Raw genomic sequence first — 27,526 nt, forward strand, 5'->3', positions numbered from 1 at the left:
CTCAGCTTATAGGCAACTAGCAAGCTCTTGCATGCCATTTGAACTCGCCAATTGCAAGTCGCCATTCTTGTTTTGGGTTGGCGCATACATCATCTCTTCTTCTTCTGCTCTATTTTCCCTGTGGTGGAGGTTAGCAAACAGCATTGCATTACCGCGCACTCCCTTCTGTATTGCAGTGTAGATCGCCTGTGACTGACTATATTCGTCGTCTGACTGTATGCAGCAAATACATGTACTGTTACACCCCTAATGTATACATATTATTATTATTCAAATTATTGTTATTATTAGTCTGAGACATTTAAGACAATAATGCTAATCTTTTTAGAATAGTACGTTCTTATATAAATGTAAAGCCACACTTCAAGATGTAATGCAGTAGAGAGGTTTTTTTTTTTTTTTTCAGGCCACAAGCGAAATGAGCAGCTTTATTCAGAGCCCCTAACTAGGTAAAAAATAATTAAAATTCTCATTTCCAGAGGGGTTTCTGCTGGTTACAAATGGCCACCAGCCTGTTCTCATTATCTCTTGAAAGTTGGAAGTTCAACTTGCACGGTCCAGCACCGTGGAAGGTCTTGAATGGATTTTGAGCTGCGGAGACTTATTTATGGCTGTGAAATTTAATAAGCAGGGGGTGTGTAATCCTCTTCCCAGCTCAAGCAGTAGGCCTGGGGACTAACATGCACCACAAGGGTACGACAACACACGCTCAGTACACAGATCTGGCCCCATGATCAGAGAAGGGCAGAGCCTGCTGTCTCGAACAGGGGGAGTAGAATACAGCGCTCCGGCTTGGCAGCCACAAAAGCTGGCAGAGGGCTGAGAAACTTGTGTCGAGCGGGCCAGACAGAGAGAGACGGGCGTCGGGCGGACTGGAAAGAGAGCAAGTACGCTAGTCGAGTGGCTTGTGACCGAAGCACGGAGGCTAGCAGATGCTGGTCCAGAAGGCTACTAACAAGATGAAGATAGTCCACCACGTGGGCCCACAGGGATTAGGAGTCAGTGAGAGGTAAACTGATTAGTCCAGAAAAAGAGGCAGCGCTTTTAACCTCATCACTCCCCTCACACCCTGAAGAGCATCTTCCACCCACTCGCACACTTGAGACCAAATTGTACCCAAGAGCCTGCACCATCTATCAGGAATACCACCCAACCTACAATAGTGCCCCCACACAGCCCCGTCCATGGAAGCCTGGACACATAGTCAATGGAAATTAACTCTTTCGCCCTCGGATGTCAGATAAGTCAATACGGACTGTCTTTTCTTCCCAAATGAGCAACATTACATCCAAAAGGACATAATCTACTGCAACATGCCATTGAAAACAGGATTATTCCTCATTCTGTTCTTGTTTACCCTCCAAGCCACCAGAATCAAAGGTAAGCCAGTGTATGAACGCCATTCGAATGCTCTTTGCTTGTTTTATTTAAACAAAGTCTGAGAATTAAACTTTTGGTAACGTACAACGCCTCAGAGCCGCTATAACCTATGCAATCCCTCACACAATAGCATCTTTCCGCCCTCAGTGATCGAATGAGCTTTTAAATATTTTAGGAGCCAATTTGTGAGGACATAAAAGATTTTTCTTATGTAAAACAAAGCCTCATGACAAATCATTTGATAGCATTTTTGTGGCACGCACACCATTAGCACTTTCTTTTTCCGTACAATATGCTCGAAAAGTGCATTCCGCTAACATTTAATGCGAGTTCTGAATGCCTCCCGTCTGGCTACAGTGTTCAGAAGCTCCATTCATTAGGAGAGGGAAACAAAAGGCATTCTGTTTTTGGCCGTGTGGAACGCTAATCTTTTCTGGCTTGTAGCTTTGCTGTGAGGCCTCGCTCATCGCTTCAGAAGTACAGCTCAATTAAAATCGCCGCCCCTCATGTCTGCACATGTGCTCGGCAGGCTCATAGACAGCAGCGGGACACATGATCAAATCAGTCACCCTGGTTTATCTTTGAGAAACTGCACCACTGGCCCTACATCTGGTCATTTGCAAATTAACAGATGTGGTCAGATGTTCTCTGACCCTGAAACACACTGTTGAGACTCTCGTATCACAGAGTGATCAGCTCACTCTCTTCCACTGCAAACATTTCTAAATAGGGCCACATGTGGCACTAGAACAGTGTGTCTTTTGTGTCAGACCAAAATAATTAGACTGAATGTCCAATCTGATCTGACAACAAGGTCTCCAGTTGAAATGAGCACAAATGGCAGTAAAACACCAACTTTTATTCCTTTTTTCAACAAATTATGACTACTGTAGATTATCCATTAATAAAGACTTATTAGAGGCACAGTTCCTTGCACAATACTGTATTATGACCTCAAAACACTCTTACCAGCTCAATATGTATGGCTTTTCTGACATAATAAATTTGCTCGGTAGCTCGCCTAGTAAAGCTTTGCACATGCAATACTCGGGTATGAGTCCCGTGAAACATTAGTCATGAAACAAGCTCAAAGACTAATAGAATCAAATTAAAATGGCAGGGTTGCTTCAAATGTTTTTTTTTTTTTTTTTACTGTACTGTAAAATCCATTAATCGCGATTAATCACTTCTAACCAAAAAGTTTGTTTACACATATATGTGTGTGTGTGTATATATATCTCAGGTTCATATATTTCAGTTTGTTTATACATATATGCAGGGCTTCACATGAACTTTTTTGCTCACCAGCCACTGTGGCTAGTGGATTTCCAAAGTTCCTGGCCACATGCGTTTACTTTCTCAACTGTTTACATTCACATAAAACATAATTGACTGTGTTTACATAAATACTTGCCAAAACCGGCATTTTGACATTATCTTGTGTGTATTTGACTGTTTAAATGCAATAAATAGCAAAAAAGAACTCAATTTAGTACTGAGAGGCAGCTTTATGCATGCACACTTTGGGTTTGGGCACAAAATCTGCAGGAATGAGTAAAATCCCACACCGAAATTCATGCACTATAACACCAACAATATTCAACTGAAACGAGTGAGTGAGGGGAGGCGGGTTTGTGTGTCAACTGGCTGTCAGAGAGATAAGAGAGAGAGAGAAAAAACGCAGCTGGTATTGTATATCTATTATGTGGAAAAAAAGAGTATTGGAAGAGTTTCAGATTTTTAAATATCGATGTGTCGAAAAATCAATATTTTTGAAAAGACTACATTCCACTTAGTTTATTATTTCAGATGCCTTTTTTAAGGAGTACAATTGAAAAAAGTATATATTACATATAAAATTCAACCCGCCAAAGTGGTTAGTAGGAGTGACTTGGTTACACGCGTGTTAATGTCAAGCCCTGTATATTTTATATATATATATATATATATATATATATATATATATATATATATATATATATATATATATATATACTGTACGTATTATGCAAACAAACTTTTATGTTAGATGCGATTAATCGTGATGAATCAATTTGACAGCACAAATTTTTATCTCACGTTTGCTTTTGTTAACACTATCAGTTAGGCTTACAATCAAGTTTAGTGTAGGTAGTACGTTATTTTCAAACACAATAGAGTGCTCAACTTGTTCTTCATTTCCAAACTGCAGTGATACATACAACAATCAACACCATAGATGTTACCAGATTCACGTTCATCTGTTTTGGATGAAACTGAAAGCACAATCTGAACACACATTCCACTCACTGAACATTTCATTTTGAAAGTGTCGCAAAACGTGCAAGAAGCTACACAATATTATTTTGCAGAAATGTTGGCACAAGCATGTTTTTCTAAAGAGCCTGACCTGAGGTTGCTAGAGTTACTGAATACAGTTTCCTTTTGTTGGTATCCAGATTTGTTTAGCCCAGGCTATTTTATGCTGGTTAAGTGCTGGTTTGGCTATTGTGGTTATGCAATTGACCAGCAGATTAGCCTGGTCAACAAAGGTCATTAACATCCAAAACACAATATGCAGATATTATATACCTAACTCTGCTATGCAGAGAAATCTGCTCATGTACACAATCATGTACTAGGAAATCCTGTCTTAGTGTGGTACCTGAGGACATCTGTAAAGCAAGATTACTCATATTGGCTTTAAAAGTTATCAGCAGAATGTTAAAAACAGAGGTATGTTTTTAGCCTCCACTATACTTATATCGCTAACGCTATTACTTGTCTGCTTAGCTTGTGCTAATCTGCGAGCGGCAGATAGAGGTCCAGTGAAGTCTAGGGACCACCTTACTGAGCAGGGCTTAATGTTTTAAGAAGCTCTCTGAAGTTTACCATCTGGTCACACAATACTCCATTTTGAAAACATTAAGCCCATTTCAGTGGAGGCCCTGTATCCCACTTTTTGCATAAACTCATGGTACGACATTTCTTTGATTTGAATAGAGATGGATGGCTATGAACTAATACGATCTCTCAGCTTCTCAAGAGGTGTTGAAGTGGCTCAGATCTCACTTGGAGGAGGGAACAAACAATTTGTCACTTTTTTAATGGATCTGTGAATGTAGCATCTAAGAGGAAATTATAAAGATAACCGCTGAAGAGACAAGCTATTAAACCACAACTGTTGCCATCTGATGTAAAAACATCCAAATGTATTTTAACATGAGCTATTAACTGAATAATTGTTCGATGCTTCATTACTGAAGTAGGTAATGAAATGGATCGTTGTCATATTGCAGTGCATATGTTCTCTGTGACAATGATATGAACTGAAGTTAATGTAGCGAGCTTTGCTGTCGTTCTAATTTCCGGACCATCCATCCTAAACTTCACTGCTCTGTAAATACCAGTAAAACACGTGGCCAGTGACCGCAGGTGCTGGTTAACTCGATCAGCTATCTCTGGACACAACTGATTAGATAACAGGTCAGAAGGTGGGTCACCTTCAGTATAAATACTCTTAGGTCTCAGCATGGGGTCCTGAGGGTCTTTGGCAAGTAAGAACTTTCAATGAACGCAACCAAGTTGGGTTGAAAATGGACAAAAACAGCAATTGGGTTGTTTTAACCAAGTGGTTGCGTTAAATGTTTGCAGTTTTAACTCAACTATTGTTTAAAAATTACTGTATTGCTTGCTTAAAATGAACCCATAATATGGAATGAGTTATCATGTATTAATATGTTTATTAAATGAACATTTAGTATTAAATTGCATTAGAATTTTTAATTTCAAACCTATTTTGGGTTCATTTTGAGTCAGCCATATAGAAATTTTAAACAATAGTTGGTTAATAGTCAGTTAAATAAAACCACCCAGCACATTGGGCAAACATTTAACCCAAACGCTGGGTTAAAACAACCCAGTCGCTGGGTTTGTCCATTTTCAAACCAACTTGGGTTGTTTTTATACCAAGCACTATATATACCAAGCCTTCTCTTTAAATAATTTTGAAGACTTTCTTTCAGCTTTGTCTTTCTGTAACAATTCTGTGATTCCTATAAAACACAATTATATTAATTCAAATAGAGAGCAGACCTTTGAAACTCTTATCTAGTGAACACGCTTAACATCTGCATGGATGGTGTTATAACCGACTGCTTGACTTAGGCTTAATCCAATTAAATGTTCATTCAGCATACTAATCATAGACTTAAAGGGTTTCAAATGGTCTCTGAGCGAGCCTAATTACACGAAGTGTAATTATATGATCCATCGGCTTACTATCCTCAGGTAAAGTCAATCCTGCTCTTCTGAAACAATGAACACATGCTGTTGTTGACATTTGCAGAACTCGCTGCTGACGACTTGATTCTCAGGATCAGAAATGTGAAGTACAGGCACTTCCTGGAGACGCCGCAGCAAATCAGACAGTTGACAGATGGCAGAGATTCACTTTCTCTAGATGTGCATCGAGTGAAGAGATCAGCGCTGTTTAGTACGGGGGTGAAAGTCTGTCCTCGGGAGAGCATGGCGGAGGTCATCACCAGCCATAAAGCCTACTACAAACTAAGAGGTAGGACAACATCTACCCTAAACACCACAGGGGACGGAGCCTTGAGCATCAGTACCAAATTTGGCTACAATATCTCAGATCCTCATAAATCATAATTAACTTCCCAATCATTTGTTGCCTTCTGGGAGATGAAGGATCAAGCCAAGCCAAAAAAAAAGAAAAAAAGAAGTGGCTCTGAGCCAAGAAGTAGTGTACTTTTTTTAGACTTGCTTCTTCTTCTAGTGTTTTATTATAGATTTTTCTGGGCCCTATCATACACCTGACGCAATGCGGCGCCAGGTGCGACAAATGTTTTTTGGTAGTTTCAGCCCGATGCAGTTATCATTTTCACCTCCAGCACCCACGGTGTTTAAATAGCAAATGCACTCGCTGGTCTGAAAACAAGGTGTGTTCAGGTGCATTGTTGGCGTGTTGCTATTTTGAGGCAACTGAAAACGCCTATAGGTTTTAAAGGGAATGGGAGATGACACTCTGATTGGTTTATTGCATGTTATACCTAAAACACACCCATGACTCATTAAGAGACTAGGTACAACACTTTTGGACCATGCACCTGGCACGCCAACCATTTTTTCCATCAGTAAACTAGCAAAAGTGGATTCAAACATGCCCTAAGTGCATCTGTGCCCGTGCACTTCAGACCATGCGCCTATATTGTTAAAATAGGGCCCTCTGTGTTTATAAAGTAAAATGAGGCAAGGGAAGTAAAATCAAAGTTTAAAAAAAAAAAAAACTTAAAGTGTCCCTTTAAGGGTCAATTTCTACTTGACCTGACCTTTAAAAATGACTTGCACTGGTCTATACTAATGTTGTCATGTTGATTTATTCATATTAAATAATATTTTTGGCTTGAATAAAACCAATTAATTAAGATAAAACCACATGAAGAATTATTTTTGGTTACTTAACAAAACATTTTGACAGTGAAGCAGATAGCATGATATTATTAGATTGCTGGTACAAACAAGCTAAAGGTGAGGCATATTTAGCTGTCAGATGCTGTTAAGAGATACTCTTAATTAAATGTCCATAATAATTGGGTTGGCGAAATGAGATAATGGCAGAAAATGACTGCATATTAAATACTATTAAGTATGTTACACCTCTATCAGCGGTGCATATAATTAATTGTGAGTGCATGGCATGTTTTTATCAGGTCTTTGCTGTTAGTCGTCAAAACACAATTCTCTAGCGGTCTTCTCTAAATAATTCCCATGATATTTAACAGTTTGTCAAGAAGCTGTGTGGGAGGCCTTCCGGATCTTTCTTGACAGAGTTCCTGACACCATGGAGTACCAGCAGTGGGTGTACGCCTGTCAGAGAGACTCGCTTTGCATGGAGGATCTGGCCCGAAATTTTAGTAGCACACAGGAGCATCTTGACATGGTAGCCAGTGTGAGTAGCGGCTTGTGTCCCATTGCAAATTCGGTCCAAATGTCTTGCCAATGCAGCCCAAATGTGCCAATATCATTAAATTGAAATTTGTATCTTTCTTTCTCTAAATATCATTTACAGAGAGTGGATTCTCAAGATGAAGAGGAGAGGTAAGAACCCCAAAGATGGTTTCAGTATTCATGGTATGGCGATTAACTTGTCTTCTTTTTGGGCCCAAACCCTTCAGAATATCTAGAATGAGGTCACCTGACTAGTGGGAAATGAGAAAATCTCAGCCTGTCCTTTAAAAAAACAAAGTTTGTTCATATTTGGTGGCCTAGCTAAACACTGCTCTCTGACCTGATCCACTTTAATAAGAGGGATCTGTGCCCAGACATATTACGCTTGGGTGTTAGAGCCACACAAGCATACCCGGGCTTATATGCAGTCAACCCCTTGATCGGGGACAATGAATTTTATTGCATTTATCATTCTCGGATTGATTCATCCCTTCTCAACACGTTTTCAATTATTTGCAGGGCTTTCACACCTGCACCAGGCGAGAAATGTAAGTCCTCACCATCCGAATGAGAAAGAAATATTGGTTGATCTTATAAAAACTCAACTGATTGATGGCTTTTTATGCTTTAGGTTCAAAGAGTCCTGCTGAGCTTTTCATCACGGAATCTGACAGCGTACGGTCACTAACTCGTGCTTTTTAGAATATGAACTTAACATACTGATGAAGTTAGAAACAAACAAATTGACTATTCTCTGATCTGATAGGAAACTGGGGCACCAGATGTTGTCCCTCAGAGGCTGGAGGAGCACATTGTGGAGTTCAGTGTGACTATAGTAGACCCTGTCTACAGCGCACTACTGAGGGATCCAGGCAGCCCTCGATATGAAGACCTCACTCGCAATCTTCACGAGCAGGTTAGGTTGATTTGTTGGAATCTGACAAAAATGATTGAGCTACATCTGTTTGAAGTCGATAGAGTCAGCAAAGTCAATTTTGAGATAAATCGAGTTAAAGTTTTCTGAAGGTACCAAAACAAAATCACCTAGCAACTAGTCAAAACCCATATCTGTAGGAAAAAAAAAAAAAAAAAAAAAAATATATATATATATATATATATATATATATATATATATATATATATATATATATATATATATATATATATATATATATATATTTAACTTTTTTTCCGTAATTCTATAATTGTTTGATTAACATTAATGAAACAGACAGCCTATTTATTAAGACCTACTGTACAACACGTATCTAATATATTGTTACACATCAGATGTTTTTCCCCAACAGTTAACCAAACGTTCACTCAAGACATAACAGATAATGTTTGCATGAATACTCGCTAAGACAGTTAAAAAAAAAAAAAAAGGGAAAAAAAGTACTGTAATTCAGGATCACGCGCTGTCTGAGGCACTTTTGTGTGCATGCTTCGGATCTGTCAGTCAGTCTTCGGACTCATGCCATCGAGAATTTGCTATGAATATTCACAAAGTTGGAATGCTGTGATATCAAACATTTATCATGGTCAAAGGAAAGGTACTCCTCTCAGAAAAGGTACAAATAAAGACACTTTTAGATGTTTAATTGCCATTTGGAGCATTGGGATCACTAGACAAGGCCTTAATGAACTCATTTTTGTGAAAACCTCAATTTCAACCAAAACTGACAGCCTGTGACTCATTTTGCGAGCATGGGTCACATATGCAGTTTTACTTGGATTTTCTGATGTTTTGAGCTTCAAACAAGACCTACTGTACTAATCATGAGAACATTTAACTAAAAATCTTAAACAAATATATCAATTATGGTATGTCAGAGTAATAACACCGAAAACAGGAGCACAATGACTTTTTAAAAAGATTTATACATCTCACCAGAGCCTGCATGATGTTGTTGAACTCAAAGCAGGTGAAATATGGAAACAGGAACATTGTACATTTTAATTTTGTCAGGTTTCTGTAAAAGATAGGCCTATAAAGTTATATTTATGCTTAATATACAGTTTAATCTATATGAAGCACTGAGTTATGGCCATAGGTAGTGAGTGATGACTGTAATTATATCATTTTGAGACAATAAAGTAAATAGTGCATTTGTATTAAGAACATTCTAGAACATATAAAAGTGTCACCATTTTAAAAACAAATAGATAATAAGTCACAGTGGTTGTGTATTTCTAAAACTACGTAGACAAGGCAAAGACAAACTACTATAGGAGGTTTGAAAGGAGCTTACTGTAAAAGATCAAAAACAGGAAACCCAAACAAGAATTGGGTAATTTCAGAAGCCAGCATGAGATTAGTTAAAATAAGACTAGAGCCATGGCACATGATTTTACAGCATGGCAGCATGTCTGTTGAGCCATAATCTGAGGTTATGTAATTACTGAAATATAGTTATTGACATAAAAAAAAGAGATATTGCAAATATATCTAAAAAAAATATTTTCATTTACACTTCTGCAGATGCTGCATGCATTCAACAAACTTCCTGGATTTAAAGAGATTCGAGTGCTGGGATTTCGGTAAGTTGTATGTTGGAACTGTGGGATTCACTGAGATATTGCAGGCCATTGAACTTGAAAATTGTATTTTTGGATGAGTAATTCTCTCACAGGGGCAACTTGGGGTAAGTATTTGAAGAAATACTTGGCAAATTGTGTTCAGAGCAACTGTTTCAATTACTGTACCATTCTGTTATATTGTACTGTAGACTGTGTAGTATACTTAGAATATGAGGGTTAAGTATCACACATTTTATGTTGAGATTGACTTTAGATTTCCAGAAACCACAAATTTCAAAATAAATCCAATTAGAGGGCACATCTCTATAAATCAGTTCTCATAAGATTTGAGTCTCAACCTCAAAAGTCTCAACCTTATGTGTCAGTGATAAATATGATTTTTGAGCTATTAAAAGGGCCTTGGGGTCCTTTAAAGAGAACATGAGTGCTGAGACAGATGAATAACAAACCTCTTATAACTGGCCAGAGCTGGAGGTGTTACAGCAAGCTTTGCTGTAGTGTTTGAGACTGATGGGACACAGGCCATAGGTGACACCTACTCCACTGATGAATATGGCATAGAGGGAGTCTTAAAGGGCATGGTGGTCAAGGCGCTAAGTGAGGACGCATCACTTCCTGTGGACGTGCTTTCCCTAACTTTTGAACCAGGTACACAAAATCAATACAGTCAATATAAGAGCCCTAGACAGACTGCAAATATTGAACCTTACCTGAATCACCCTGTACAAACTCTTCAACAGCAGGCAAGCAAGAAAAAATGAGATCCAGTACTGAAATCAGTACAGAATCGAGGTTTTTACCTGGGGAAATGAGTACAGAGTCCACAAAAGCCAACTCGGAGGAATCTATAGTGCCTTCTGGAAGTGTGGGGATCTTTTTTGGAGATCTAAGCCATGATAGGACTGAGGGTGAGGAGACAGAAAGGACTGTTATACATAAAGTACCTGATATATGGTCCCATGTTCCAACACTACCAGTAGCCGCAGAGGGAATCAGCCACTCCCAACCTGAGGGTTCTAAGACGACAAGTCTAATCACTGAAGACACTTTAGCTACCAAAGGTATATTTTTCTAATTTGTAGTGAGTAGTGCACAAGAGCACCTGCTTTCGAGCTAAGACCCTTAAGTTATGCAGCCTAAGAGTGACAGAATTAATTGTAGTTTTACATTAGACACACTTTCAAAGGCACTCTCTGAAACTGGTTCTTTGTTTTCAAGGTTCGCCAAGAACCACTACAGTGGATTACCTATCAAAGTTGACTGAAGTCCAAGAGGATGTAGGAAATGAAATTGTTGCCACAGCTGCACCACTGGACTTGGAATCTTTTGAAGTAGCAAAAGCATCTACTTCAGCTCAACCTGAAATGGATTTTGATATGACGCCAGAGGCCACTCTTGCAGAGACAACATCATCAATCTTGACATCCCTAACCCCTACTGAACGAGCTCAAGATGCTGTATTGCAGGAAGATGACACAACTGGCCCCTCTGAACCTTTAGAGACCTCTACCGTAGGTCTTTCTTCATACCCTACCGGTCCAGTTGATAGTCCAGAGTTGCCCACTTCAATTGACCTTAGTGACCACACAGACTCTCCATCAGCCAGTGCCACCGTAGACACACTCCATCAAAATGAGCCTCCTGTTGGACCTACCACTCCAGAACCAATTCTCCCTGCCGCAATTCCCTCTGAGCTAACGCCCACAGAAGACCTTATTTCACACCTGACCCCGGAAAATTTCCTTGAGGAAGAGGAACAGACTCTCTGGACAATTTCACCTCCCCCACATGAAGGTAGAACAGATAATGATATAGACACACAAGACGACGTAGAACAGTCTGATGAGGAGGATGAGAATCTGGACTTTGGGAGTGGATTCCCCTCGGAGATCGACGAGAATCCACAATCCTCGGCTCATCCTATAGGTTACGTTACCACTCCTTCGATGATGGCTTCTAACCAGGCCAAAGACTTAGTGGTGTTTTTTAGTTTACGTGTGACTAATATGATGTTTTCGGAGGATCTTTTCAACAAGAGTTCCCCCGAGTACAAATCACTGGAGAACACGTTTCTTGAACTGGTAGGTAAACACACTTTTGTCTTTGACTTTCTCTTGCTGCATGCCTTTTTAACCTCCCTTTTTTGTTAGCTTTACTTTTTTTTTTTTTTTTTTTTGTGCCGCAGTGCATGCTGGGAAGACTGAATAGGTAAAGTGTGTCATTTGTCTGCAATGTTTTGACAGATGGCATCTGAGAACAGTGTTGTTCAAAATGTAATATACATTTTTCTATAAAGCCACTGTATAAAGGGTTTGGGTGACCGACAGAAAAAGTGAATTACATTTCTGTACATTTTGTGCAAGGATACTTATTTTGTCACTTCAAATGTTTTTTCTATGAACTTTGTTTACCTTTTCAATTTAGACAGGAAAACACAGAATGAAATCCATTTCAAAGCATAATTGTGCAATCTCACACAAGCAAGAGTGGTGTAGTGCTGAATATCGGCACAGATACAATTAAACCATGAGCATAGGGCTGCAGGTAATCACAATCATGTCGATAGATTGTGAGTGTGATATTGCATACAACAGTTCACTAAACAAGAAATAAGAACTGAGCAACTTAAATTCAGACAAAATGTTGCCAGTTGTTCCAAAACAAACCAAAGCATCAAGCTTTGCTTGTCACAGAGCAACATAGACTTGAACAGCATGAGTGGAGCAATTTTTCCTACCTGTTCAAAATGATGTGTAATCACTCTGCTCCAGCTCCACTCTCCTTTTTCTCCATTTTCTGCACTCTATGTTCACTGAAGAGAAAACCTGCCCTGAACAATCCTATTGCAAGAGAAAACACAAATGTTTCAACTTTTCAAAAAACTCACTACTCGCCCAAGGAAAAACACTCGACTTCCACTCCGCACCACTCATATACAACATGGACAAGAGTGTTACAAACTTGGAACTTTCAAAACAGCTCTTAGCCAATCATACTGCAGTTTCACATTTAAGTGTTGTTGTTTTATTCAGATTATATCTTATAATATCCTGTTTTTTCAACTAGAGACAGTTCACTGAACCAAGTGACTCGCCAAACCCTGAGGCCTCTAGTCACGTGACTGAGAGAGAACAGAAGACATTAGCCTCAATACCGGTACATCTATATCCAAGCTTGAAAAAGCATAATCAATCACTTTTTGGCACTAAATTCTGCACCTTTGTCTAATAACACCCAAAACCTGATCATACTGATCAAAATAACTTGCTTCAATAACTGCTGATTAATGAGCTCTCTAACCAGCATTAACCAAAGCTAAACACTTAATTTATGGCTTATCTGTCCAACCTGCAACATATTTTTGGTACTTGTTGTTGTTTAATACTAGATAGTGTGAGTGTTGCCTTATTGCTATGTGCATATTTTTATTTCTCAGGATCCCAGTGCACTTTAAGATTTAAATGTGCTTTGAATATGTGCATATTATAAGAGTATGTGCTCATATCAAATGCTAAATCTGTATATCTGTAAATAAAGTTTTTTTTTTTTTTTTTCTCTCATTTGTGTAAAACACAGAGGAAATAATTTCACAATCCTGTTGAATTAAACAGCCAAAAACAAAGCATGCCAAAAAAAAAAAAAAATCCCTCAGGGACTTGCTGTCTAGTTTTGTTTCTCTGAATTGCTTTTAGTTGGTTAGGCAGCCTAATGATTTAGAATTGTTCTTCGGTGAGACGTGTCCTTGAATGTAATCAGTCTCCAAATGTTATTTACTAGAGTGTTACCATCAATGACAAAGCACTTTTTGTTGATTTTGAAATTAACAGCTCAATGAATTATTTGTAATAAAAGCAATACACAGAGATAGTAGCTGCTTTTCTGGCTTATTGTGAATGGCTCTGGGTGAATGCAATCTCTTTTGATACATATTTAAAAATGTTTTTTAAAGGTCATTCTAGACTCGTCCAGACTGGTTTTCATGTGTTACAAATGTGTATGCAGTTTTATTATCTTAAAGGACTAGTTCACTTCAGAATTAAAATTTCCTGATAATTTACTCACCCCCATGTCATCCAAGATGTTTATATAAAGAAATTAACGTTTTTGAGGAAAACATTCCAGTTACCAATGGGCTGAAGGTCCAAATGTCAGTTTCAGTGCAGCTTCAAAGAGACGAGGAATAAGAGTCTTATCTAGTGAAACAATCATTTTCTAAAAAAAAGTAATAATAATTTATATACGATCAGTACTTTCGTCTACATAATGCATGAACTTTCCAATGTGATTACGTAATGCGTGGCACATTGCAGAGCTAGTGCAAGATGAGCATTTGTGGTTAAAAAGTATATACATTTTTTATTTTTTTAGAAAATGACCAATCGTTTCATTAGATAAGACCCTTATTCCTCATCTGGGATTGTGTAGAGCTCTTTGAAGCTGCACTGAAACTGACATTTGGACCTTCAACTCGTTGGAAACCACTATATGGAGAAAAATCCTGGAATGTTTTCCTCAAAAACCTTCATTTCTTTTCGACTGAAGAAAGAAAGACATGAACATCTTGGATGACATGGAGGTAAGTAAATTATCAGGAAATTCAGTGAACTAATCCTTTAACACAGCTCTGAAGGGACTACTGTACATTTTACAACATCTATATGTTCTGTTCTGTAAGATATTGTTTTTGAAATTTGTGTGATTCCTAAGATACAAAACTCCATTTCCAATTATTAGTGGTTGCCCAAACTAGTATTGAGTTGTAGTTTGTCATCACTAGCACGGAGTCCTTTTGGATTATCACATACTAAAAATCTGATCAGGAGCTACTCTGGTAAGTATCTAGGTAAAATGGCCATAAAATTAGTTTATTGATTCATAAATGGGCTTTTAAAGGATAATTTTAGAATCGCTAGATATTTATGTTCTTGCAAACTCTTCAAAAAAAGAACATTGATTTTGTTCACCGTACACATCAATTTTGCCCATTTATAATTCAACTTTTTTGTAGCTTTTGTACAGACAGCTATATTTCAGTCCTTTACTAGGTTTGCATTGATTTCAGCCTCTCAACCTTATAGGATGCTCATTTACTCCTGTCTCTGCTGGTTTGCGTAGAAACCATCTCAACTGGACATGGACATGTTTCATTTCAATTGTAATATTCTAAAAATATATTAATTTTAAGTATTAAACATATTTAAAAAATGTAATATAAAATATAGAAACAGAACATAGATCCCCATAAACCAGTAGATACATGTGTAGGCACCATGCTAGAGAAAGTGTCAGAACCAGTATTCAAGAATAGGGATACACCACAATGCTGCTGCTGCCTGTGACAATTCATTCATTAACCTATTTGGAAATGAGCGCTACTGTATATATTAGCTGATTCCTTCTGTCCTGTGATGCCAATCAAAGGTCACGACATTGGCATCAGCCAGACAGTAACATTGATTAAGGCTGAGCTCTGAGTCACAGCCTGCCCTGTGGGGAAGAATAACACCTGCTCTGCCCTGGCACTTAGCCGAGAGGTGAGAGGTTGATCATGACTGGCAGATCAGGTCTACCTTCTAATACAGATTACCTCCTGTTATACAGGCATGCACTTACTTAGTTAATACAACCCTCTACAATGCGAGTAAATCACTCGCGTATGGGACCAAATTTCAGGAGGACTTAAAATGTCGTTAATTAGCCATTGGCTAGTAAATTTCAGTCGCTTGTGATTGAGTTAGAGGCAAAAAGTAGCGTAGATATAATATTATTGCTTGCTGAGCTTTTCACACCGTCGCTTGGCTGAGAGCGCCCTCTGTCCCTTTCTCTCACACGCGCACTCAACGTGAGAGAAACAGAGAGGCTTACATATGTCACGTGAAGAGAATCGATACTGTCCCGATAGGGCCAGTGCTGCATTGTCATGAAAGTTTATCATTTGTGCATTACCAGTTTAAACATTCAAGCGCAAAATGCCAAAATAACACACATCCGAAGCGCACGCCCAGAAAGGCACGTCTGACAGCACACAAATACTGAATTGAGCTCTCTTTCATGTCTGAATGCACAATTTCCCACAAAATACCTGTCTTGGCCAGTATCCATAGTGATCCAAGTGAATGTAAACAGTCGAGATATAAAAAAAAAGCAACAGTGTCAGTATATTGGATCCGTACATTATGTTTTAAAGTGACATTATGTTTTAAACATTCCTGCTGCTGTCTGTTTCTAATGTTAATCAAACAACAAAAGACTCGCTGCAAAAAATTACTCAATGTGGTTGACTTAATAACTTTTGTAACTTTAATAAGGATTCATCTTTTTAATTTATACAGTGAAGACAGTGTTATTTTACATTTGATTACTCAATTACTGTACCTAACTACTGACAGATTTACATGAAAAACCTGAAAAGCACTGTTTATTTTATTTGCATTTTTGTTCTTATTTGTGCTGTTACTTGTAGCTTATTATTTGAAGAGTTCAGATGCAAAACGCCACCTCCGTCAAAAATGAGATAATGATATTGAGTGAACGCTCTCCGCACATTGTATACATTCATCAAATACTTTTGCTTCAAATCCCAGCGTCAGTCCATTCAGAAACACCGCTAAACGCCCCTTCCCTTCATCAGCAAAACCCTCTAAGTCCACAGAAGAACCAATCGGAAGACGCTAATCGAATCATATGATTTCAACGGTGTGTTGATAAGCCGCTTTCGATTGCCGAGCTGCAAGTTTTTATCATGTTTTGTCCATCGTTACAGTGGCAATGACAGGATTTTGCAAGTAAACACAACAGTGTTCCTTTTGCTGCTGTAAAACTGACAGAAATGCATGTTTTACTATGTCCTGGTGAACTTTTGCAGCAAAAGACATTCCAATTTGTTAAATAGCAATCAATTGACTAAAGTGACATTTATGAAAATAAGGCATTTCAATAACTGACTAATAACCTTTTCATTGCCATTAAAGTGAAATTACTGAACCTAAGCATAGGAGCCTGGTAAAAATGCTCATTTAAAAGAAAAGATGTCAGATGGACTTATTTTATTACAGAGTGTTGTTTTTATTGGGGTTTGAAATTTTAGTTTTATATTATATTTATGTAGAATTTTTTTTTAATTTGCATTATTCATGCATTCCATGTATTGTTTTCATTTTAATTTATTACATCAAACAAAAACTCCAAGGTTAAAGTGGTAAATTACTGAATAATAAATGGAGAGATTTACAAAACACTAATAATCTCTGTGACTCTGCAAATATATCATATCCTCAAGTCTTCCATCTTTTGTGTGACTGGTGCAATCAAGCTCTTGAAATCTTGAGCCGAGATGAATGACTGAGCTGCTACGCCCTATTTCTCCTGAACAACCGTCTTTATCTCTAACTGGCCCTCCTCGTGCGGAGTGAAATGAGCATTGAGAAGATTTTGCATATTGTAATAGGATGAAAGACAGACACTAGCCAAAATCGTTTAGTTTCGAGGAATTGAGGAGAATTGCTTTAGAATTGACAATCCCAAAAGTTTTGCATCTGAGCTGCATTATGTTCATGCACAATTAACCAGTCTGCACTAGTCAGCAATGATAAAAGAGAAGTCGCAACTCACTCGATTTCACTTTTATCTCCACTTTCCCGCAGCTCCTGCCGTATCTACAGTCCAACCTGACTGGATTTAAGGAGCTGGAGATTCTGAACTTTAAGAATGGCAGTGTGGTGGTAAACAGCAAGATGAAACTAAACAAACCGGTTCCGTTCAATGTTACGGAGAGGGTGCAGTGTGTGCTTGAGGACTTCTGCAATGCGGCGTCTAAGAGATTGAACATGGAAATTGACTCCCAATCAGTGGATGTGGAAGCAGGTAAGGGCGGTTTAAAGGGATAGTTCACCCAAAAGTTATCCTGGCTCTTCCAAGCTTTATAATTGTAGTGAATGGCACTCCTGTTTTTAAAGTCCAAAAAAGTGCATCCACCCCCCATAAAAATAATCCATACGACTCCAGGGGGTTAATAAAGGCCTTCTGAAATGAAGCGATGGGATTTTGTAAGAAAAATATACATATTTAAAACTTAAGTTAAAATAAATAACTTCCGGCAGATGGCCTACACAAGTAAGAGTAAAGAGTAACACCTGACGTGATGTATGCCAAATAATGTAGGAGTATCGTAAGCTTAGACGCCTCTCGCAGTTCAAACAGAGGGCTGGGCAAAAAAACTCAAACTCCTCTTCTATTATATCCAAATCCTGCAACTTTTCTCCTTAAAAATTCACGTGTTTTGTTTTGCTCTATCCTCTGTGCTTCATCGATACGTCATGTGTTGGGTCAGTAGTTACTATCTTGGTGCAAGTCGATTTGCGTAGGTCGTCTGCTGGAAGCTAGTTATTTTTCTTACAAAAACCCATAACTTCTCTTCAGAAGGCCATTATTAACCCCTCTGGAGCCGTATGGATTACTTTTATGATGCACTTTTGTGGACTTCAAAATCTTGAGCGCCATTCACTACCATTATAAAGCATGGAAGAGCCAGGCTATTTTTTTTAATATAACTCAGATTGTGTTCATCTGAAAGAAGATATGAATATACACCTACAATGGCTTGACGGTGAATAAATCATGTGAAGTTTGCCCAAAAATGAAAATTCAGTCATGTACTCACCCTCATGTCATTCCAAACCTCTTTAAAGGTGCCATCGAATTGAAAATTGAATTTACCTCGGCATAGTTGAATAACAAGAGTTCAGTACATGTAAATGACATACAGTGTGTCTCAAACTCCATTGTTTCCTCCTTCTTATATAAATCTCATTTGTTTAAAAGACCTCTGAAAAACAGGCGAATCTCAACATAACACCGACTGTTACGTAACAGTCGGGATCATTAATATGTACGCCCCCAATATTTGCATATGCCAGCACATGTTCAAGGCATTAGACAAGGGCAGCCAGTATTAACGTCTGGATCTGTGCACAGCTGAATCATCAGACTAGGTAAGCAACCAAGAACAATAGCAAAAAATGGCAGATGGAGCAATAATAACTGTCATGATCCATGATAACATGATATTTTTAGTGATATTTGTGAATTGTCTTTCTAAATGTTTTGTCAGCATGTTGCTAATGTACTGTTAAATGTGGTTAAAGTTACCATCGTTTCTTACTGTATTCACGGAGACAAGAGCCGTCGCTATTTTCATTTTTAAACACTTGCAGTCTGTATAATTCATAAACACAACTTCATTCTTTATAAATCTCTCCAACAGTGTAGCATTAGCCCGTTAGCCACAGACCATAGCCTCAAACTCATTCAATATCAAATGTAAACATCCAAATAAATACCATACTTACGCGATTAGACATGCTGCATGATGAACACTTTGTAAAGATCCATTTTGAGGGTTATATTAGCTGTGTGAACTTTGTTTATGCAGTGATAGAGTCAAGAGCTCTGGTGGGGCGGCGGAGAGCGCGAGCAATTAAAGGGGCAGCAGCCTGAATCGGCGCATTTCTAATTATGCCTCAAAATAGGCAGTTAAAAAAATTATTTAAAAAAAATCTATGGGGTATTTTGAGCTGAAACTTCACAGACACATTCAGGGGACACCTTAGACTTATATTACATCTGGTAAAACAAACGTTCGATGGCACCTTTAATTTTCTTTCTACTGTGGAACAAAATGAAGATAATTTGAAAAATCTCTCAGTGTTTTTGATTTTTGTCTATAAAATGAATGTTAATGGGGTCCAAATGTTCTTCAAAATATCTTCTTTTGTGTTACACAGAAGTAACTAAGTCATACAAGTTTGGAAGGACATGATGACAGATTTTCATTTTTGGGTGAACTATCCCTTTACGATAATTGCTGTTCACGCTGACCATGATTTGAAGTGGAAAAAAATGACCAGAAGTTGTTAAACTTCAATGAGATTTGGCAATTTCACCAAATCAACTGATTCCTTGTCAAATTTAAATCTCATCTTATTTTTATTCAACAACACATGTAATTTGTAATGAGATTTTCAAATGTTCTTGTCAGAGTTAACGGGGCAGAACAGTAAACAAAATCATCCACATTAACTTAAAGGGATAACCACACTGTCTTTAAGCATCTTTGTCTGTCTGGCTGCAAGTATTTAAATCCAATTAGTTCTCATTGTCTAATCCAGCCGATCACGCCGATCCATGTAAGTTTATGGGGTGTAACGAGTTCTCCCGCTGCGTGGTGAACACGTTAACCGCAGAGCCCGAGTGTCTGTGCGATCCGGGCTACAGCACAGAGGACGGCCAGCCCTGTACGAGCATCTGTGACCTACAGCCTGAATACTGCCTGAACGGAGGCCAGTGTGAAATCATACCAGGACACGGAGCGACCTGCAGGTACGTTAACATGACCTCTGAAAGAGAAAGAGGATGTCAAAGAACTTCTAAAACTGCTGCTCTTCTTGGAAATCTTGCACACTAGAGGTTATGTTGCAAATCCATTAATTTCTATGGAGATTAAAAGGATGTTGTAGGGAAAATCAAAACCACCAGAGCATACAAAGTTATTCACCTGCACTGCCAGAAAAAAATGTGTAAAAGTTATAGGGGTACAACAGCTTGTCACTATGAAAGTACCTTTAAAAGTACAAATTTGTACCTTATTTACCCTTAAAAGATGCTTATCAGTAATATGTAGGCCCACCCTCAAGATACTACAGTGAATAATAAAGTAAATAAGATACAAAGTTGTTCCTTTAAGTGTACTGTCCCAGTGACAAGCTGTTGTACACCTACAGGTACATTGTTTTCTGAGAGTGTGGTGATTATTCTGAGCTGTGATGTTAAAGAACATTTCATACTTTTTTTCTATGACATACTGAAATGCTTGCAGCGTATTTGTTGGTTTGACTCTGTGGTGTTTTGCACATTTTTTTTTTTTTTTTTTTTTAATTTTTAAGTTCCTGGAAAACGTTGTCCCCTTCACTTCTATGATTATTTATTTGTTTGTTTGTTTTAATAATTAATTTTTCCAGTATAATAAGTAGTACAAGGGCTAAAAAGCATGTAAAAAGACAAACAAAATAATGAATATAGTACCGGTGAAAAGTTTGGAAACATTACTATTTTTTATGTTTTTGAAAGAAGTCTCTTCTGCTCATCAAGCCTGCATTTATTTAATCAAAAATAAAGAAAAAAAACAGTAATATTGTAAAATATTATTACAATTTAAAATAATGGTTTTCTCCAGTCTTCAGTGTCACATGATCCTTCAGAAATCATTCTGATATGCAGATTTGATACTCACTTTTTATTAATGTTGGAAACATTTGTGCTGCTTAATATTTTTTATAACTTGTCATACTTTTTTCAGGATTCTTTGATGAATAAAAAGTTGTAAAAAGAACAGCATTTATTTAAAACATACACTACCGTTGAAAATTTTGGGGTCAGTATATTTCTTTCTTTCTTTTTTGTGAAAGAAATTCATAATTTTATTCAGCAAGGATGTGTTAAATTGTTAAAAAGTGATAGTAGAGATTTATATTGTTAGAAAAGATTTCAATTTTGAAAAAAAATGCTGTTGTAAGCTCCGGAGGTGATACAAACTAAAAATTATGGCATATTTTTTTCCATATCAATTCCTCAATCCTTTTGAAGTGCATGAAAAATGGATTTGCTGCGCTAAAAAAATAAATGCTGTCTTCTCGCCATGTCGACAACACAAACCAAACTCTTCCAGGCCTCGGTTACAGCGACAGTGTTTGAGGGTGAGTCAAAGTTGACATTGGGCCTGGATTCGCTATTTACATGACGGAATATAGACACCCTCAACCTGACGAGTCAGTTTAAATACATGTGTGTATTGCCACGATTGGTCAAATAATTAGCCAATTTCATTCATCATTACTGCAAATGCATAATTCTAATACATGCAATGCAATGTGTGCTGATGCGCGTCCCTGTATGTGTAACAAGCAATGTGTACACATGTTGTGCACCCGCCTATAGATGCATATTAATAACACGTCCTTTAAATAACAAAACAAAAATACTGTGCCATTGACTTTAGACCAGGTTTCAGTTGGTCAATGGCGCAGTCGTTTTCAGTTGCCTCAAAATAGCAACACGCCAACAATGCACCTGAACACACCTCATTTTCAAACCAGCGCCCATGTCGTTTAAATAGCAAATGCACTCATTTGCTATTTAAACAACATGGGCGCTGGACGTGAAAATGATAATGTGTCAGGCTGAAACTAGCAAAAAACACTTGTGTCACGCCTGGCATCACATTGCACCTGGTGCATGATAGGGTGCATTTTTCGAAAGCAGCCAATGAAGACCACAGGCTGCAATTATGCAAATTTGTTACATTGTTGGAATTGCTTTGGACTCGATTCCATAGTTCTGAATCGATTCTATCTTTCAGGAGACTTTGCAGAGCTTTTACATTCACAAAAAGCTATTTATACACACTGAAATGAAAAGTACTACTTGAAAAGCATAAGGGGCACTTTCAAACAAAAGACACTCGAAATCTACAGCCAAACCTTGACCCATTGTTATGTGACTGAGAAAATAAGCAAAAGGTGAAAAAAAGCTATTCAAGAGAGACGAGTCATATGGATAGCAATCTTACATTGCACACTTCTCTAACATGTTTTCTCTCAACCACTTTCAGATGTCCTGTAGGTAAATTCTGGCACTACCACGGAGAACGCTGCAACGAATTGGTGTCTGTGCCCGTTGACCCTCTCCTTTTCGTAGCCTGCCTGGTGGGAAGCCTCTCGGTGGTTTGTGCTGTGATAGGCATCTTGATTTTCATTAACAAGAAATGTATACGGACCAGAAAGACCATGAGACTTGTGTAAGAAGGGTTTTCTTTTTATTTAGATACTTGATTTTTCCTTACAGATTTGGAATTGCACCCGTTTTAAACATGTTGATGTTAAGACCTGATCTTCTTTGCATTATAGGCGTTCACAATCTGCATTCCCTTTTGGTAATACTATGAGAGTAAATCCAGTTTTTGAGAATGACGATGGGGTCTTAACACATGTGTCGAGCATCCTCTGTCCCATGAGCTCTGACTCAGCCTCCTTACAACAGTCAGGCCAAGGCACATTTCGATCACGCGAAAGTACACAACTTAGTATTGAGGTAAAGTGTACAACCAAGATGGTATTCTTAATGATCTATCTATTTAAATCGATGTCATGACCGCTACTAACATCCATAATCAACCCATTTCTGATTAAACCTCTGGTGTTGTTCGAAAAAAAAAAAAAAATGTTTTGAATTTTAAAAGTCGCTACTTCATCTGAATGGTACGAAACTCAATGACTTTTATTGCAGTCATTATGTGGCCACAAAAAAAAAAAGAAAAAAAAAAAAGTGGACTTGATTCGCAAAAGTTAAATTTGAAAAAATAGTCACACTTGATTTGTTCACGGTCAAAAATGACCTCCATTGGAAATGAATGGGAAATAGGCACAAACATGAAATACTGAGATCTAGTGTGACTGTAACACAAAGCAAGTTTTTGCAAATGTGTGAAATAAAATCAATAATTCAGCCACAATGCAGTAAAAACACAGACACCAAGGAAGGGGTTACACTCTAAAACCTCACGAGTACAAAATAGACACACCCACTCAAACACACACATACACACACTATTATACACACAAAAATGAAATGGTGTGGCTGTTACAATATGGCAAAATTGAACCAGAAGACTCAAATAAGAGGTTGAAATCAGGTTGATTAACCTCTGACAAAGCATTCCTGTTCATTTTTGTTACATTTTTGTTGAATTTTGATGTTATGTGTAACAAAATGTTTTTCTCTGTGTTCAGGTTTGACTGTAGTAAAAATTAATGCAAAAACTGACACTTCAAATCAACATTTCAAAAAAAAAAAAATAATAATAATAAATAAATAATCTAAACCATTACAAAAACTTGTTTCAGAATGTTGAAATATATAGCCAAATCCACCACTTAATAAATAAGTATTTATGTCTAAAAACAACTAGAGAATGTATAAGCTACTTTATATAGAGCTTTATAGGAATCTAGTGGTTAAACCGCAGCATTACAGATGATTTTCTTTTTTTACTCCCACCAGATGGCACTAATCTAATGGATTTTAAAGGCATTGTCTCCATTTTAACATGAAATACTGCTTTAATTGAAAAGTAATAAAAATATAAATATATTTTATTATTTTCAATGGGAAAAAAATGATAATAATTATTGCATCAATATTAATTAGTACCATGAAATTGTCTCAAAATACAAAATGAAAAAGAATAAAATATTAAATAATATATATTATATGTATATATGTTCTATAATATTTTTTTCTTTTTCATTTTGTATTTTGAGACCATTTTGTGGTACTAATTAATATTAATGCAATAATTATGAGTCTTATTTGAGTCTTCTGGTTCATATATATATCACGAAAAAACCAAGTGTGACCCCCAAATAAACAATACCAGAGGGTTAAATCATACAGTATCTGTCCTTCATTTGAGATTTTGTGGAGAGGATGGACTAACTTTTTCTGTAATGAATAACGACTTTTCAATGAATAACAGCCACATGTAGGCTTTGTTCAGACAAAAAAAAAAAAACTGATTATCTGATTATTTTGGCATATCTGACTCAAATCGATTTAGTTTTTGGTGTCAGATAAGCAAAAAAAACAAAAAAAAACAAAAAAAAAAACTAAATCTGATGCTTAAAAATCCGATCCAAAACTTATCCATTTGTGAACTGAAATCTGTTTAAAAAATTTTTAAATTTTTTTTTGTATAAATACACTAGAATGGCCCTCAGTGAATGGAATTGAAAACCAAACCAAATTTGTGTGCAGTTTGAACAAAGTCTTCAGAGCCTAGTAGCCTACAATATACTAACTTCACAGCTGAAATGTCATCATATCATCAAAAAAATGCACTACCGTTGAAAAGTTTGGGAATGGTAAGAATTTGTAATATTTTTGAAAAAAAAAAAAATTCTTATGCTCACCAAAGCTGCATTTATTTGATCAAAAATACAGTAAAAACAGTAATACTATGAAATATTAATACAATTTAAAATGACTGCTTTCTATTTCAATATATTTTAAAAACTGTATTCCTGTGATGGCAAGCCGAATTATTGTCAATGTTGGAAAGAGATTTGCTGCTTAATATTTTAGTGGAAACTCATACATTTTTTATCAGGATTATTTGATGAATATACATGGTCAAAAGATCAACATTTATTTGAAATAGAAATCTTTTGTACTATTATACATGTTTTTACTGTCACTTTTGATCCATTTAACACATCCTTGCTGATTAAAAAGTATTAATTAAAAAAAATTAAAATCTTACTGACCACAAACTTTTGAGACTAGATGATGCATTATCATGTTTACTGTTATTACCTTGTCAATTAATAAAAGTGCCATGTTTTCAATGCCGCCCTGACATTCAAATTGGTGGACAAAAGTTTTTCAATTCTCTCAAACCCTTTAAAACTACTGTTATTTATAAAATTTCTTCATATGAAAGGTTTCAAATCTAAAAGTCTTTAGTTTTTTATTTTTATTATTATTATTAAGACACTATTTCACGCACACACACACAAAAAAATCTTGACCACAAATCTGACCACAAACCTTTGAACATTAATATATATATATATATATATATATATATATATATATATATATATATATATATATATATATATATATATATATATATATATATATATATATATATATACATCATCATTTTTATTAAAAATAGATTATTAAGCAGCCTAATTTGTGGATAGAAAAAAAAAGATAAATTGTTTTAATTAAAATTAATCTCAATATAAAACAGCTAAAGTGTTGGGCAAAAGGCCCCGGAGGGATTATAGTGATACTATAATATAATCTATGAATAATATATAGTAATATACTGTAGATTATATTAATATATCACTATAATCCCTCCCCAGGAGTCAATGTCGGATCACTTTGAACATCCTTCACAGCAAATTCATATAGGGATTCTTATTAATTACATAATGTCAATATAAGGCCTTAAAGCACATGCGTAAAAAGGTATTATATTTTTATTAGCAAGCCTGTAACCATCTCGATCATAGATGGAAAAGGCCATTTACAGCCAATACAGGCAATTTATCATAATAAATATATGGTTTTTAAAGCTTTTTAAAAGTTATTGAGGTTGAGCAAAAAACCTAGGACTAGTTTGCCAAAGTTGGTTTTTGAAATAATGTCCGATATTTAATGAACGATTCGATGGACAGAGACGGTCCTAGAGATGAAGTTGCTTAGAATGAGGAGTTCCAAAATTTGGCACAAATATTGTGGGCTTTTGCAAAAAAAAAATCATGTGATACACAATCCTTCACGCACGTGAAAGCTTGAAGGCACCCCCAGTGGCTGATTTCTTTTGAATTTCTTACAGGCCTTGAAGGGTCACTGTCCTGCAGAGTTTAGCTCCAACTTGCCTCAACACACCTGCCTGGAAGTTTCTAGTATGCCTAATTAGATCTTGATTAGCTGGTTCAGGTGTGTTTAATTGGGGTTGGAGCTAAACTCTGCAGGACAGTGGCCCTCCAGGACAGAGTTTGGACACCCCTGCTCAGCGAGCCCAGCGAGTTTCATTCCAATCGGCTTCCGTTAACCTTGTCTGATAGCTACTCAAACTTCATTGGCCGATGGACATGTTTATTGAGATACGTCAGTGTAATGGTACCTCAGACAAAGACACTGCATGCCAATTTTCAAGTCGAACGGACTAACAGTGAAGTAGTTATAGCATTTTCATTGTTTTTATTTGCTGTTATAGCACCACCAAGTGGCCAGTTGCCACGTCCTTTTTCACGCAACCACAGAATGAGCTCTGATGAAGATATCTCATTCCGTTCACGAGTTACAGCCATTTCAGTAAAAGTGGCTCCACCCACTTTGAACATTTTGGTGGTCCTTAGAGACTATGAATTGAAATTTCCAATTTTTTTGTGATAATTATTGACAATAAGAATCTCGCTGGACTGGTTTGGTTTTGATCGGGGCAAAAACCTAGGACTTGTTCGCAAAAGCAGTTTTTTCAAAAAATCCAAAATACCTGAAATTTCACCAGACGAGCAAATCTGAGCCATGAATTTGGTCCGTCTTGAGCCAAGAATTCCAGCGATACTTGAGCCTACACCTTACAGTTCAGGAGTTATGAGCCATTTCATACTTTTGACCACTGTAGCGCCCCCATCAGGCTGATCGGGGCAAGCCTTGGTGACACTGTAGACGGTGTAAGTAGGCTACTACCAGCCCTCAAAGTTTCAAATCTCTACATCTTACGGTTTGGTCTGCCCAATCACTTTTACGGGAGAATGCTGATCCTCGAAAATTTTAAAAATTACAATAGCGTTTCAACACTACACGCTTGAACCCCTAAATATTAACCTTAAAATCAGGCTTTAGACATTGCACTCAATTACCTTATGGAATAGGAAAACCATGCACTGCAAAAAAGACAGTGACAATAGACTACATTTATGTAGCGGGCAGGATTGTAAACAGAATAGCCAGTAACTTCAGCAAAAAATATGTTGCTTTTGGTGAATCAGCTGTTTTTAGAGTGTTTCTTTGTCTAGAAGAAACT

At 37.0% G+C, this 27,526-nt stretch overlaps 1 protein-coding gene across 1 annotated transcript in view; it reads left to right on the forward strand.

The window, feature by feature from the left end:
• Positions 1-1,313: 1,313 nt before the first annotated feature.
• Positions 1,314-27,526, forward strand: part of impg1b (interphotoreceptor matrix proteoglycan 1b) — a 30,719-nt gene continuing 4,506 nt past the window's right edge. Inside the window, exons 1-16 of the mRNA XM_067368487.1 lie at positions 1,314-1,380; positions 5,708-5,932; positions 7,161-7,327; positions 7,448-7,476; positions 7,846-7,874; positions 7,958-8,001; positions 8,093-8,242; positions 9,809-9,867; positions 10,334-10,515; positions 10,596-10,928; positions 11,086-11,948; positions 12,934-13,023; positions 17,511-17,730; positions 20,034-20,244; positions 22,532-22,717; positions 22,827-23,010. Of these exons, the coding sequence (XP_067224588.1) occupies positions 1,314-1,380; positions 5,708-5,932; positions 7,161-7,327; positions 7,448-7,476; positions 7,846-7,874; positions 7,958-8,001; positions 8,093-8,242; positions 9,809-9,867; positions 10,334-10,515; positions 10,596-10,928; positions 11,086-11,948; positions 12,934-13,023; positions 17,511-17,730; positions 20,034-20,244; positions 22,532-22,717; positions 22,827-23,010 (3,039 nt within the window). The remainder of the gene's footprint in view (positions 1,381-5,707; positions 5,933-7,160; positions 7,328-7,447; positions 7,477-7,845; positions 7,875-7,957; positions 8,002-8,092; positions 8,243-9,808; positions 9,868-10,333; positions 10,516-10,595; positions 10,929-11,085; positions 11,949-12,933; positions 13,024-17,510; positions 17,731-20,033; positions 20,245-22,531; positions 22,718-22,826; positions 23,011-27,526) is intronic.

The sequence above is a fragment of the Chanodichthys erythropterus genome, chromosome 18 (genome assembly GCF_024489055.1).
Source record: "Chanodichthys erythropterus isolate Z2021 chromosome 18, ASM2448905v1, whole genome shotgun sequence".
NCBI lineage: Eukaryota > Metazoa > Chordata > Actinopteri > Cypriniformes > Xenocyprididae > Chanodichthys > Chanodichthys erythropterus.